Raw genomic sequence first — 15,255 nt, 5'->3', positions numbered from 1 at the left:
TTAATCAATACATTAATTTCAAAGAATGCATAACGCACCTATTTTATAGTTAAGGAGTGCACTTATTGTTTTGTGAGTGATTGTGCAGCACTGTGTCTCTGTGGGATTTGGGCCTCCAGCAGAGTCTCATAGAAACCATAAAGTTACAGCTTCAGAGATTCGTCAACAGATCTTCTCATTGCTCCATAAACCGGGAGAAAATCTGTGATACTCAGCTGACCTGCCTGGAACTCCACCTGCTGAGGTCTTGCAGGTTTCCATCCTTGTCTCCATCTCCCCGAGTTTCTCAAAACTTTCAACACAGTCAGAGGATCTTCTTACAAATAAATGTAATGTGATTTTTATCATAAAGCAGGATTACTTCACATTTTAAAGGTGGGGAATATGGGGAATATGCCTAAGCTGTGTATGTTTATTCGGGTCCTAAACTTCAGATTTCAAATCGTTTTTTTGTTTTTTTTTCAAATGAATTTCCACGATTTAAGCAGGTAAAGAAATTGTTCACCAATGAAAAAAAAATGAATTACATTTCAAATAAGAAAAAGACTGTTATTTCAAATGCATAAAATCTTATTATTTCATTTTAAGGGCAAATGTCTTATTTCATTGACTAATAATATTTTTCATTTGCTCAAATACACTTACTTGATGAAAACTTTACTCATTTTTAAATCTGGTTTTGCTGTGTATTTCATATTGCTTTTGTAGAGGGGTTTTTCCCACCTCATAAGGATTTTAAGAAATATTTCTCTCCAAAATCAGACTTCCACAGGTAAAACTGTTGAAACACTGTTTAATGTGATAATCATTGTGTTGGTGTCTGTTTTCTCATTAGTTTTTTTATTATTTAGCCATGTGGTTAAAGCTTATGTTTACAATGTTCTAGTTTCTAGTTGCAGTAAAGGTCTTTGGGGCTGTAAAAAGTTGGAAGAGATGATACATCAGTCTCAGACAAAAGAACACCACATTTATTAGTTTTTTATTAATTATTTCAAAACATTTGAAGTTTAAGATGTATAGGGTTATTTTATTTATATTTACATTTTTTTGCAGTGGTTTAGAACATTCATAAAAAAAACCCTCTTTACTCAAAATTAAATGAAAGTAGTGAAAAAAAAAACAAAGTTAAGAACATGATGAAGAAATTGGCTAAATTCATTATTTACAAGGTTGTATCTGCCCACTAGGTGCATACATTCAGATAATTTTTTCCCCCCGCTTTAACGGATTTTAATGAATGTTGAGCTGAGAATGTTTTTTTTCTCTCAAATGCATTAGATGCTTTTGTTCTTAGGGGTTTGCAAATGTTTGTGAAGGTCCCACCAAACCCTGCCTTTAAGACAAAGGTCCAGACATTGACTCATTCAATACATTCTCTTAGTGATGATCCAGTTTGCGACAGGAGACAGCTGTTGGACGGCAGTCTTTTCATTACAAACTTGAAAACTTTGGTAAACAAAGAAGTTCTGGGTCAAATCAAGGACTGCAAAGATCCAAGGTTACAAGCCAGTTACTACTGCGCTCAACCAACTGATTCAAGCAGTCTGTGCTATTTTCTGCTTGGCTTTCTCCAAACAGGGTAATCTGTATTGTCAAACATCTCCATCCCGTACAATTCGTTCTTGAAGTCCTTGCAAACACAGTTCATTCTAGAAAATATTTCTTTACTGAAAAGTCTGAGATGGTGCTCTTTGTTTTATAACTCCTCTGATAATTTTATGACAATGAAAAAGTAAAACCGTCACATCTGTAAAGATTTACAACTACCAGAAGTGTTTTCCACTTTTCTCTTTGTAGAATAATGGACTTTATAGAGTCTGGGAAGAAAGTTTTTACTATCCCTGCTCTGATTGGGCTGTCAAAGATTGTTTCTGTCCAGTTTGACATGTTTCAAAACAAGTGGTAATATTAATATTTCTAATTAATGCACATTATTTTCCAGTTTTGATAAATGGTCTTTAACCTGAGGTCTATTGTGTTTGTTTGGCTGATTCTCCCTTTTGTGTTGTTCATAAAAGGTGTGTATATATCTGAGCTATCTGAGATAACATTTCACCTTCCAACGGGTTCTTCTGTTTCCCTTCTGGTCAGTGTGTAGAACAGCTTGTTCCCCCCCCCCCTATTTTTTAAAAGGTTATCTTCTTTTCTGAATCCCTCCTCTGTCAGAGATGTTGTTAAGCTCATTGTTCAGTTGTTAGCTGAATGTATTCATTAAAGTATCCCCACTGATTGCTGGGACTTTGACTTCTCTGAACCTAATTATGACTGCAGCAGCTGAGGGGAAGGATCTGTGATAATGCTCTATTGTGCACCTAGAGCTAGAGATTATTATTATTAGTCGTGGAGGGCAATCACTTTGTATGTCTTAGATAAATTCTACGCTTCATACACCTAATTTAAGTCAATCATTTATTAACAGGTCCTTTCAGAAGTTACAAAGTCTTCAAATGTTTTGTATCTGTTTTCAGACTGTCTGAATCCAAGCTGTTAACTGTCTGAAGATGCAAAACGTCTCCTCACACCAGCAGTTTATCCTCAATGGTTTTGAAGAACTCGGGGAACTGAGGCCGGTCCTCTTCATCCCGTTCTTCCTCATGTTCATCGTGGCTCTGCTGGCTAACACCCTGCTGCTCTATGTGGTCATTTCTCAGAGGAGCCTTCATCAACCAATGAGCATCCTTATTGCAGGCATGGCTTTACTTGAACTCTGCCTCCCAGTATTCTTTGTTCCCAACATGCTGCTGAGCTTCCTGTTTGACTGGAAGGGAATAACTCTGATTGGCTGCCTGGTTCAGATGCACTTTATTCACTTCTTTGGAGCTTTTCAGTCCACCTTCCTGGTATGGATGGCTGTGGATCGTTACTTTGCAATTTGTACGCCACTCTACTACCACGAGGTAATGGCGCTGGAGAGATTCCTGAAGTTTATCATCCCGCTTGCTGTCAGAAATATGCTCCTCATCACTCTGTTTGTGGGCCTGACTGGAAAGCTTTCGTTCTGCAGAAACGTGATGAACCACTGTTTCTGTGAGCACATGGCCTTGGTGGAGATGGCGTGTGGAAGCACTACCATTAGTAATCTTTTAGGTTTGATTGCTGTCTTCCTCATCCCTGTTTTTGACTTCCTATTCGTCACTGTCTCTTACATTCTGATATTCAGCTCCATATGGAGGTCCAGCAGCACCAGTGCCAAAGCGTTGCACACTTGCATGACTCATGTGATGGTGATCACCCTCACCCTCACAGTGGCGCTTACTGCCTTCCTCTCATATCGAATTAAGAACGGCCTCCCTGTATCTGTCCGTGTGTTCTTCAGCACCATGTACCTGTTGTTACCAAGCTGCTTCAACCCAATAATCTACGGTATCGGAACCGCTGAGATTAGACAGCACATTCTGAAGACACTGGCACGCTGGACACACTCAGTCCAAACACAAGCTAAATAATCAGTTAGACATGCAGCTGTTGGATTTAGTATTACATTGAATAATGTTTGATGGAACATTAAAAAAACAAATTTAAACCATTAAATTGCTGTTGGTTCAAAGTTCTGTTTTAAACTGGGATTTACAGTTAGCATAGCGTTGTTTTTTTCTTTGGCCATGTGGTGAGGAGTTATAAACAGAAATATGATGTTCTACATCTTTTAGAATTTAAGTGTGGGTTTGTTAAATATGCGCCAAGAATGGCTGAAATAACTCTTTGCGTTATTGTTGATCAAATAAAATGCTGTTGGGTCGGAAATGCTGGGTGTGAATGAAGCAATTTAGAGCTTGATTGGTCGGGTTATGGCACTGATAGCTTTAGCAAAAACATCTGCCAACCCCTTGATTAGCAATGTGGGGTACATTCATTTGCTTTCATAACTTTCCCATTAAAGAAATAAAAAATCTATTAACACCAATGAACCAAAATGGCTGCCAGCTTCTCAAGTAGTCTACCATTTAGGCCAAAAACTACTATGTCAACAGCTGTATTGAAAACTGGCAGAAAATTAATCAAATCAAACATTAAAAGAGGAATATAGATAAATAAAAGGAAAGCAGTTTAAACATGTGATCATTAATTGGTTAGGTGCGTTCCTAAAGTGGATATTCATAACTGCACCCTCCCTTTAAATTTTACATGATCTATGGAGGTCTTTAAGACCAAAGAGACCTTCATGACCAACAAGAGTAAACTGAATGTGTCTCAGTTTTTTCAAAGTTTGGAAACTTTCTTAAGTGTGGAGAAAACCATCACTTTTATCAGTTGCTCCCTGCTGTTGTCTAGACAACAGGATTCCCGAGCAACCACCACATCAGTCTCTATTTCCAAATCTGCAGCACAAAACACCCTACAGATGTGAAAAATAATTATGATGTCACCTCCTGAGATGCATTGCGGTTCCAAAGGGAATGGACAAAATAGAGAAAACTGTATAATGAAATAAATACTTCATAATGTAATAAATACTTCATAATGTATAAATAAATAATTAAATACATACAGTATATATATTTTTTAATGAAGTTAAAAATCATGTTTTTTGTAAAAAAACAAAAAAAAACATTTAAAAGGACAAATACAGTAATTATTCTACTCTATTGCAATTTAAATTAACAAAAGGGGAAATAGTTTAGTACAAATAGAGGATTTTCATGTCTTTGGCACTGTGAGCATCATTTAAATGTCCGTGTATTAATTGAATGCCATGTAGGGGCAGTAGTTTGCCACAAGAGGGCATATTGAACACATTGGTTATGCTGAGCCAACAGAAACGTATTGCTGCAGAGTGCAGAGGCAGTGTGTGGACACACTCATGTTGCTCTAATATCTGTTAATAATAATCAACAATAACAAAAAAAAAGAAGGAAAAAAAACCCTGAGCAAAAACACAACTAATCATTATTCAAATGTGCTGCAACATGAAGAAGTGTAAAGACTTGAACCATGAGGAATTCTTCTTTTCTTTACGGCACCATTTATGAAGTTAACACATCAATAGTGACATATCAGCAAATTCCAGAAACATTTCCCTGTCTGAAATTAGATTTGCCTGCAGTTACAGCAGACATAATCACACATCGAGTACATCTGGTAATAAAACAGTATTCAATGGTTCATGCATGTGTTTTAGAATAGGTCTGCAACAGGGTTTAGGTCTGAGTTTAGTTAACATTTTTTTAATCCCTCCGTAGAACTAGAAAAGACTGCATTAAATATTTAAACCTGCAATTAAATCATTTCCAGTTATGCAGATTTTGTTATGCATTTATTTGCGCAGGTAAACAAGTTTGCATGTCCACATAAGTGTGAATGTGAGCATTACAGTGGATGGAGGGAGGAAGGACCACTGTATTAGAAACTGCTGTGGAAAACTGAAAGTTTGTTGGAAGGTAGATAGAAAAAAAGAAAAAATTGACCTGCATCTCAGAATATCCTACTAGTCTGTACAGATTTTCTGCATTTAATGAATTTTAACTTGCCTTAAGTTGAGCTGCAGAGCAAAACAAGTTGAAGTTTGCCAACATCTCATTCCAGCTTAAGTTCGAACTCTTATAAGACTTCCATTTAGGTTTTCTTTCAGTTTTTTTCTAGGTGGACTTGCTGGTGTGAATCAATGTTCTCCAGCAAAGGAAACCCAACTCCACTATAGGTTAGAGACTCTATGAAATGGTTTGAGTTTTCATCAACGAGATGAGACAAGACTAAATCCAAATTAGTGGGTTGTCTGTCAGACATTTAAAATGCATAATTGCGCAGCGATCATTTAGACAAGCTAAGCTGTACCAGCCGTGCTGCTGCATCCTGTTTAGTCACGCAGCCCACCTGGTGTGTAGTGTTGCACATTCTGCATGGCCACAGATGGATCATGGCAGCAGCGGCAGGGGATGAAAACAATCCGGAATGGTCCGGTACTGCGCGCTGAACTCTGACAAACTCTGATAATCCAGCTGTGCTTGTGCAGAAATGCATCTTTAGACGTGCATCTTTAGTCTGAGCTTTACGCTCCACACTGATGGTTCGCTCTCAGCAGTATGGCTCTTCCTGCTCTGGCTACTTAACAAACTATGTGGCTGATCATCCTCTGCCAAGAGTAAAAAATCTTTTGGCCTAACTGTTAAGTTTTATTTCTTTCACGACAAGTTATAATTCAATTCAATTCAGTTTATTTGTATAGCGCCAATTCACAACACATGTCATCTCAAGGCACTTTACAGTTTACCAGATCATACAGTCATATTGATTCAAAGCTTTCTATGTAAGGAAAACCAGTTGATTGCATCGACTCATTAACTCAAATGCAATCCCTCACACTAAGCTTGCTTGTAGCGACAGAGGAGAGGAAAAACTCCCTTTTAACAGGAAGAAACCTCCAGCACAACCAGGCTCAGTGTGAGCGGCCATCTGCCGAGGCTGACTGGGGTTCAAGGAGACAGAAGCAGAGAATCAAAAAGCAACTGTAAAAGGCGGCCCGGTCCAGGAAACACACAGCCAGGCAGATGAGCTCTGAGCCAACTCCAATTTCAGTGATAGTCAGAGAAACAGGAAAGCACTGGAAAACAGGCCGATCTCCAACACGTATAAACAACAGTGTTTTTGGAGTAATGAAGATTAGTTTAACTTTGTATAATGCATAATTCATAGTAGATCAGGAAGTATTTGCTTTTGCATGGAAACCCTATGTGTCTACAATCATTCCTTTATTGTAAATTTTCTCAGCTTGTCTGTCTGCTTTATTAACCGATATGATGTGTTGAACTAGATCTGCTATTTTGACAGCTTTTGTGAGACACTTTTGTATAAATTAGGGCATTAACTCATAAAAAAGTTTATTTGAATTGTATAAATCAATTGTTTTCTGCCCAACAGCAATGATGAACTACACGGCAGCATTCTATACCCAGCAATTTTATCTTTGCAAGAGCCGTCAGTCTGGTAAAGAATCTGGTTATTATTCCAAATTGTAAGGGTTAAATGTTTTTTGCAACATAAAACTGACTAAAATTAGACTAAAATCTTTTTAAGTTTTATTTGACTAAAACCGACTGGAACTGTCACATATCATGATGACTAAAATGAAAGCAATTAAGACTAATAATTGTTCTCATCCTGAAGACTGAGAATATGATTAAGACTAAGATGGCAGTCAAAAACAACACTGGTAAGAATATTTATTAAGCACCTTACACAGATAAAACAATCACAATATCCCTGTTACAGGGATATATACCTTAGATGAGCTTTATTGATCTCACAGCGGAGAAATTCACTGGTCACATATTGGCATAATAATTAAAGAAGGCGCAAACAAGGAGGAAAAAGGTGCAAAAAGAATAAACAATATATATATACAGTATATCAAGATAACTAGGATTAAGCTGCAAGTGTAAACCTCAAGCTTTTAAGGTAATTAAAACTTTTATTAAAGGTATTGTGGAGGAGAGCTCTCCACACAAAGCATTCCGGGATATATCTTCCTCTTCTGAGGCCTTTCTTTTCTTTTCAGACACTTTTCCTCTGACGACCCATGGCAATTTTCAAAGAACCGCAGTGAAAAAGGGGAGCTTCAATGACTGTCTGAAACCGTAGCTCACCACATATATACGCCTGACAGTAAGAATGCACAGAAAAAGATAGCTAACGGGACAAGCACATAGGACGGCCTTTCTTAAACATATCCCCAGAATGATTGACAATTATGAGGACCATGTCCTGAAGCGAGGACAGATGGACCCAGTATTCAAGGAGAGACAGTTAGTAGTAAAGTTTAAAATGTTTATTAAATAAAACAAAAACTAAAGTGGAGCTGTGGCTTGCGGATACTGCAGGAGGGGGGGGGGGAATCACCGCCCAATCTCTGACACTCTGTGGGAGAAACACAGGTAAGTGACCATGATCATCTAACAGAAGATGATTATCTGAGTTGGTCACTTACCTGGTTTAACAGTCCAGTCCAAGAGTGTCCCCAGAGCTGCAGTCCCAGAGGTCTTGCAGGAAGCCGATCCTGGTCAGGAATTCAGAACAGACAGGAACAGACAGAACAAGATCCAGATCAGGCTGGAACAGACAGGTGGCAGGATCCAGGCTTCCAGGCATCCACAAGCTCCCAGGCAGGTTTAGAGTCTGACTGGGACTGGAAGCATGACCAGGTGGTCACGCACAGGAGCAGAAAGGATCAGGTGCAGACAGGCAGGCTCAGTGGAAGAGGTAGCAGAGACAGGACGGGAACCAGAACTTGATGCAGGAACTTTAAACTGGTCTCCTCCTTGGAGCCAGGCTTACTGAGATAAAAACTGAACCTCCCCACATATAGAACCAAAAACCCAGAGGACTCTGCAGGGAGGAATAGTGGACGATCAGGAGATGAGACAAACACAAAAACCTCTTTCCACTGGCCGCCAGCATCCAAAACCTGAACCAAGGAATCAAAATAACAGACAGGCTAACAGAAAGACAAATAATGATCTCGCACTGAATGCTAACATGAATATAACCCAGAGGAAACAGGTGAGAGGAATAAATTATAATTGAGGCAGGGAGGGAAAATGACAGGTGAAAGAAATAACCAGAAATAACCAGAGCGAACAGGCCAGATCATGACAGACCACTTGTTTAAATGATCAACCTGGAAATAAAAGATCGTCCTCTATGCCTTTAAGAAACTGGCTCTTGACCTACAAGATGACTTGGTCGATTATATACTAATCCTCCATTCTAATCTAAAATTCTTGAGAAAATTGTTGCTAAACAAATGTGTAAGCACTTACACAGTAAATAACTTTTTGAAGAGTTTCAGTCTGTTTTTAGAGCTCATCGTACCACAGAAACAGCTCTGGTGAAAGTCACTAATGATATTCTCATGGCCTCAGATAATGGACTTGTATCTGTACTTGTCCTGTTAGATATAAATGCTGCATTTGAGACAGTTTATCTCCTATATTCTTCCTTTAAAAAGACTTGAATATTTTTTAGGAATTAAAAGAACAACACTAAGCAGGTATAAAATTTTATTAATCTGACAGATTTCACTTTGTTAACGTTGATAATAAATCTAATTCATGCTTCAGGGTTACCTGTGGAGTACTACCGGGATCAGTGCTAGGACCAATTCTCTTTACTACATATGCTCCGAAATGGTAGAATTATGAGACGGCATAGGACTAATTTCCACTGTTATGCTGATGATACTCAGCTATACCAGTCTATAAATCCAGATGAAGCTAACCCATTATATAGACTACAGGCATGTCTTTCTGCTTCTAAATGCAGACTAAATAGAAGTTATATTCTTTAGACCACAGTCTTTGAAAAGGAAGCTGATTAGCCAGTCACTTAATTTGGATGGGATTAAATTGATTTCAGATAATAAAGTAAAAAATCTTGGTGTTATTTTTGATCAGGACCTGTCATTTAAATCCCATATCAAAGAGGTTTCTAGAATTTCCTTCTTTCATCTGAGGAACATTGCAAAAATTACAAATATCCTGTCCAAAGGTGATGCTGAGAAACTAGTCCATGCATTTGTTACTTCAAGGCTGGACTATTGTAATTCTTTACTATCAGAAAGTCCACAAACTGTAGTTAAAAGCCTTCAGCTGATCCAAAATGCTGCAGCCAGAGTTCTGATGAAAATTAAAAAGAGAGATCATATCTCTCCTATCCTGGCTTCTCTTTATTGGCTTCCTGTTAAACCCATAATAGAATTTAAAATCCACCTTCTAGCATATAAAGCCTTGAATGGAAATGCTTCAAAGGCAGACACCCTGCTTACTTTTAAGACAAGACTTGAAAGGCTTGATAAACTTTATACTTAGAATGGCTCAGGTTATCCTGAGCTATGTCTATGATTATGCTACTGTAGGGTTAGACTGCTGGAGGATATGGTAAACCCCTTTTCATCGTTCTGCTTCATTTTATCTCTTTCCTCCCATTATTCAGTATTTGTTAGTTCAATCTCTAACTCTATAATCTCTCTGCTTTTTATCATCATAGTAGCCTTATCTGGTCTGTTCCTGTTTTGTTTTGAGAGAGATATAAGCCATGCTCCTGCCTTCAACACCTTTGTTTATAAATGTTTGAGCTTGGCATGTTTTTTCAGTGCAGTGCTGTTTCTCTGACTGTGACTAACTGTATGTGTTCACTTTCACCCTCTCACATGGTCGCTGGCTCTGAACTCATCTGCCTGGCTGTGTGTCATCTGAATGACTGTTGCCTTTTGTATCTCTGCTTCTTTCTTTATGTTTGCTTCTGTCTTCTTGAACCCCAGTTGGCCTCAGTTGATGTCCGCTCACACTGAGCCTGGTTCTGCTGGAGGTTTCTACCTGTTAAAAGGGAGTTTTCCTCTCCACTGTTGCTCCAAGCATACTTGGTGTGAAAGATTGCCTTTTGAGACAATGAGTCAGTGTAGTCAGTGTGAGCTCCTCAATGGATTACACAAACAAACCCAATACTTTTTAGTGTGTATCGATCAGTTTAAGCAGATGCAATTAAGCTATGGGGAAAAAGTAGGAAAATACTTTGTTTTTAAACTGTAAAAATGTAAAAGAAAAGGATATTAAGTTACTATTGGACTTGGAATTGCACTTATATATTTAAAAAATATTTATTTCATTTGAAATCTTGCAGCAACAGGCTCTGATTTTTCTGTAGCCAATGGCAGCTTCTGACAGAAGATATAAGGGTGGAGATTTAGTTGGTATCTATCCAGAGCTGGTGAAGACATCTTCAGTCTGCAGACATGCAGGAAATAACACCAACAGGTGATACATCTAATTTAATTCACTGCCGGTTTCACCATCTAGTTTAACTATTCAGTTTTACTCCTTATTCAAAGATGTTTGTGGAACAACAGCAGCTGGGCTTGAATAAGATCTCAGATCTCTATATGTAATTGTTTTTTTTTGTTTTTTTTTTGCAGGGTTTTTGTTGATATGATGTACGACTGCAAAGGACCTACAGCTTCCTAAGCTCTTACTGAGGTCTGTCTGATGTTTAAACTTATCTCATTCTACAGGTTCATAGCATGTTTAAACTGAGTTTCTGTTTCTCATGAGTCCGACTTTTGAAGGCATAGATACTGAATTTAAAGTCAAAATGTTTTTTTGCTGCAAGGGATTTTAGACTTGAGGCAACTTTAAACACCTCACTCAATATTTATATGATTTTCTGAGATTTTAAAGATGACATGATTTCTCTGAGACTAACTGTGGATGCATTTTAAATTTTAACTTTTTCAGGACCAGTTTTATTTTTATTCCATATCCTCCATTTTGTCTTCAAACTTTAATTGTTGCTCTCTCACAGGTCACAGTTTCCTCCTTCAGAGTGTAAACAGCAGTGAAATAAGATCATAAAATCAACACAAAGATACAAAAAAATGCATTTGCATGAAGAAATCAAATCAGAATTATGTTTGCTGAATTCATTATCAAATCTTTTAGATTTCAGATTAATTTTTTTTCTGTACTGCAGTTCAGAGTGTTCAAAGTTAGAAAGAGTGGCTCATTATTACAAGTTCACACAAAGAAAAACAGAACATGGGCAGAATATAATTGACTAATTGCTAGCTATAAAAATATAAACTGATCTTTCTATTATGCCTTGCCGTATATTTTGTCATAGGAATTTATTCCGGCATCTTTTTAGTTGTGTATTCAACAACTGCAGCTTTAATGAATCAGCAAGCAAAATCTTGAAGCTTTGTTTTGAGCTACTTACTCAGCATTTCTGTTTCAACGAAGTTATTGTTGTGATTTTTAGGCATATCTAATAAGTGTTTACAACCAACTTTATCTGATAAGTTGTAAAGACTAAAACCTTGACAAAAGACAGGGAATAAAATGATAGTTATTTAGAGCTTAAGTGCTGTAATCTCCAACTCAAGTGTTCTTCTGGGCTAAATCCTTCAGAACTCCAAATACACAGCATTGCCTCAGTAAACTGCAACCGAAAAACTACCAGAAGTATTTTGTCCTTAAGAAATGACTAACTGCAGTATATTGGGAGAATGACCTACAGTGGGCTAAAGCTTAGATATTAGCAGAACCTGGAGCTCCAGTTCTGTCTGTAAGGTTTATCAACTGAAATGTTTATTGTAAATGTGCATCAGTATTAAGTCTTTCTTCTTCATAAGCAGATTACTGGAAAGCAGTAGGGGCAGAAGATCTAGCAGAAGCATTTCAACCTCATAGTGAAACCTGTTTTTAAGTCAAAACTGGCAGCCATGGAACATGTAGATGGTTAGCATTGGCAGGTTTAATGACCCTGTGGTCGTCTTTGTGAGGATTAGGTCACTAAACTATTTTATTTCAATCAGAATTTATTGAACACTGTTCATTAAGGTCCATACATCATCCCAGGAGGAAGTCATTTATGTCTTGAATAGTAAATAACCTGAAGCAAAATGACACTAAGGAGTCTTAACAAGTAGAGTTTGTGGATTAGGTGTATGAGTTTTTCTTTAGAGACCAGAGGGCTAATTTAGCCTCTGCTGTGTTAATATCTGTCCTTGTAGGCCAGACGAATACATTATTTCAGGTAGTTAGCTGAGATATGAGGTTCAGATTCTACATCAGAGTCATCACTTGTTAATCTGAGTCTGACCTCGATTTCAGTTTCTGGGCAAATCTCAGGCCGAAATTCAAGCTTTCAACACCTTCTGAGTGAAACTTTTTTTTACACCTTTGCAGAACTATTAAAAAAATCACTCTTTGGTCCAAACATGAGATGACAGAGGTTGTACGTGGATCATAATCACTTATGACATTTTCATGAAGACATTCTTCTTACTATGACTATCTACTTTAGGGCCCGCATGACTGGGTTGTTACCAATTCTACCTTTTGAGGACCTTGTCAATTTGTATTAGATCTGTGTAGTAAAAGCAAAAGGTCAAAGTCATTCTCTGCAGCAAAGGATGCTACTCTATATAAACAGCTTAACAGTAGCAGAGCCTGCAGAGTGTTACTGGGCTTCGCACTAACCTCTAGAATGGTCTGAATGTCACAAGGTTGGTATGGAGACACCGCTGTAACTTTAAGGATAGGTCAAAAGCAGATCTTTTGGACAGCTTCTGATTACGGACTTAAACTGCCGTAGAATGTTTAGGTCTATCTGAGGGCATCTCTGCAAAGGTGGAGGGGGGAATCATCCAGCCAAGAGTCAAATCTCACATTTAGGAAAAGCAATTAAGTCTTGTTTATCTCATTCTTAAACCACTCACCAGAAATTCTTGCATTTTGTCCAACTGTCCCTGCTTGCTTTAATTTTTCCTATAGATAAATTCTTTAGAGACAGAATGTACAGTATGAGGCAGCTTCCCTATACAACTGGAAGAGAGGCTGGTTTCAATGACTGTAGACAATATCCTTTATGGTTTCTTAAAAGATCTCCTTTTTTACATGAATACATGGATTGTTTGTAAGACAACTCCTCCAAAAGGGCTCAGTGTCTCAGATTTAGATAATCTTTTTAATCAGCATATTTCCTGTTTAGGTTTAGAATAGGCTTGAAAAGCAAATGACTCTTAACAGGAGTTCAAGTATTTGAATTGTTACCTCAATCTATTCTCATTCAGAAAGGTTTGTTCTGAGAACTCTGAGGTGGCAAAGAAAGTATAGCATGTTTACAGCATTGATGAAGATCTAACGATGTTTAGTGGTAGTTTTTGTCTGATAGAATGTAGCATTTGTTTGCTGTGAGCAATAACCAACTGTTGGTAAAATTAACACCCCTTCCAAACAAGTGGAACAAGCTGTGACAAACTCCTAAAAACATTAAAGACATTCTAAGGAATGTGTTCCAACACAAAGGATGGATAGGAGGTAGCAGGTCCAGACCCAGACAATGGACCTGAGGTGGTGTTGGAGTTTTGCATAAACTTTGTTGCATTAGGAATAGCCAAGGATCCCCTTAACTAGGATAAACGTTCCACAAATCTTCGGAACTGTAGGAACTGGATGAATTTCATAGCCATGATCAAGACTTCTGCTCTAGGTTTGGTATTCAGAAAGTAACTTGATGCTTGCTAAGGCTGGAGGTTGGAGTGGATGGATGGATGGATGGATGGATGGATGGATGGATGGATCCTACCTACCTACCTACCTACCTACCTACCTACCTACCTACCTACCTAGGATGGATGGATGGATGGATGGATGGATGGATGCTAAAAAATGAATATTGATCTGAGTGTGCTGTTTGTGTTTCAGACTGAGCCTGAAACTCTAGACCAGGAGGGTCTGGTAGAAGATGAGGATGGAACCACTGACGGAAAACATCTCCTCACACAAATACTTTATATTCAGTGGCTTCAGTGAGCTTGGAACACTAAAATCCTTTGTTTCTATCCCCTTCTTGATCTTGTTAATTGTGTCCGTGTTTGCCAACTCACTGCTAATCTATGTGATCATTTCACAGAGAAGTCTCCATTCTCCAATGTACATTCTCATTGCCTGTATGGCATTCTTTGATGTGAGCCTGCCATTGCTTCTAATCCCCAACCTGTTACTGAATGTCTTGTTTGACTTGACGAAAATCTCTCTTAGCGGCTGCCTCGCTCAGATGTTTTTCGTTCACTTCGTAGGAACTTGTCAGTCAACGCTGCTGTTCTGGATGGCATTGGACCGATATTTTGCCATCTGCACCCCGCTCTACTACCATGTCCAGCTGTCTTTGCCCAGATTTCTTAAGTTTGTTATCCCCCTTCTGATCAGGAATATCATCATGATCATGGTGGTGGTGGTTCTGGCAGGAAAACTGTCCTATTGCTTCAATAATGTGATAAACCACTGCATTTGTGAACACATGGCTTTGGTTGAGCTGGCCTGTGGAAGCACCACCATCAACAGTCTGGTTGGGCTGCTCACAGTGTTCCTGGTCACTGTGTATGATTTCCTCTGTATCACTACTTCATACATTATCATATTTGTCTCTGTGCTGCACTCAAGAACAACCAGTGCTAAAGCTTTGCATACCTGCATCACTCACATCATCGTCTTGGTCATAAGTTTGACTCTTGTACTGACAGCTTTCTTGTCATATAGGATCAGAAACAGTCTCCCAGCTTCTGGCCGACTTTTTGTTAGCATCATGTACCTGTTCCTTCCAAGCTGTTTTAACCCAATTATCTATGGCATCAGAACCACTGAGATCCGACAACATATCTTAAGCATGTTGTTGTCTTGCTTTCCAAAAGAACAGAATAGAATAGAATAGAATAGAATAGAATAGAATAGAATAGAATAGAATAGAATAGAATAGAATAGAATA

General features: G+C 38.2%; 2 protein-coding genes across 2 annotated transcripts; both read left to right on the top strand.

The window, feature by feature from the left end:
* Nucleotides 1–291: 291 nt before the first annotated feature.
* LOC107096348 (olfactory receptor 52K1-like) lies at nucleotides 292–3,446 on the top strand. Its single transcript, XM_015392958.1, has 2 exons — nucleotides 292–375; nucleotides 2,469–3,446. The coding sequence occupies exon 2, from the start codon at nucleotides 2,502–2,504 to the stop codon at nucleotides 3,444–3,446; it is 945 nt and encodes a 314-aa protein (XP_015248444.1). The 5' UTR covers nucleotides 292–375; nucleotides 2,469–2,501.
* A 7,463-nt stretch (nucleotides 3,447–10,909) lies between these two features.
* Nucleotides 10,910–15,201, top strand: LOC107096347 (olfactory receptor 52N2-like). The gene is made up of 2 exons (XM_015392957.1): nucleotides 10,910–10,964; nucleotides 14,196–15,201. The coding sequence occupies exon 2, from the start codon at nucleotides 14,236–14,238 to the stop codon at nucleotides 15,199–15,201; it is 966 nt and encodes a 321-aa protein (XP_015248443.1). The 5' UTR covers nucleotides 10,910–10,964; nucleotides 14,196–14,235.
* Nucleotides 15,202–15,255: the final 54 nt, after the last annotated feature.

This window comes from Cyprinodon variegatus, unplaced genomic scaffold, assembly GCF_000732505.1.
Source record: "Cyprinodon variegatus isolate N-32 unplaced genomic scaffold, C_variegatus-1.0 Scaffold617, whole genome shotgun sequence".
Taxonomy (NCBI): Eukaryota; Metazoa; Chordata; class Actinopteri; order Cyprinodontiformes; family Cyprinodontidae; genus Cyprinodon; species Cyprinodon variegatus.
This window is presented reverse-complemented; position numbering and strand designations above follow the sequence as displayed.

Excerpts from the sequence above, each read along its gene's own strand:
- LOC107096348 (XM_015392958.1), top strand. The coding sequence starts at position 2,502 with ATGCAAAACGTCTCCTCACACCAGCAGTTTATCCTCAATGGTTTTGAA.
- LOC107096347 (XM_015392957.1), top strand. The coding sequence starts at position 14,236 with ATGAGGATGGAACCACTGACGGAAAACATCTCCTCACACAAATACTTT.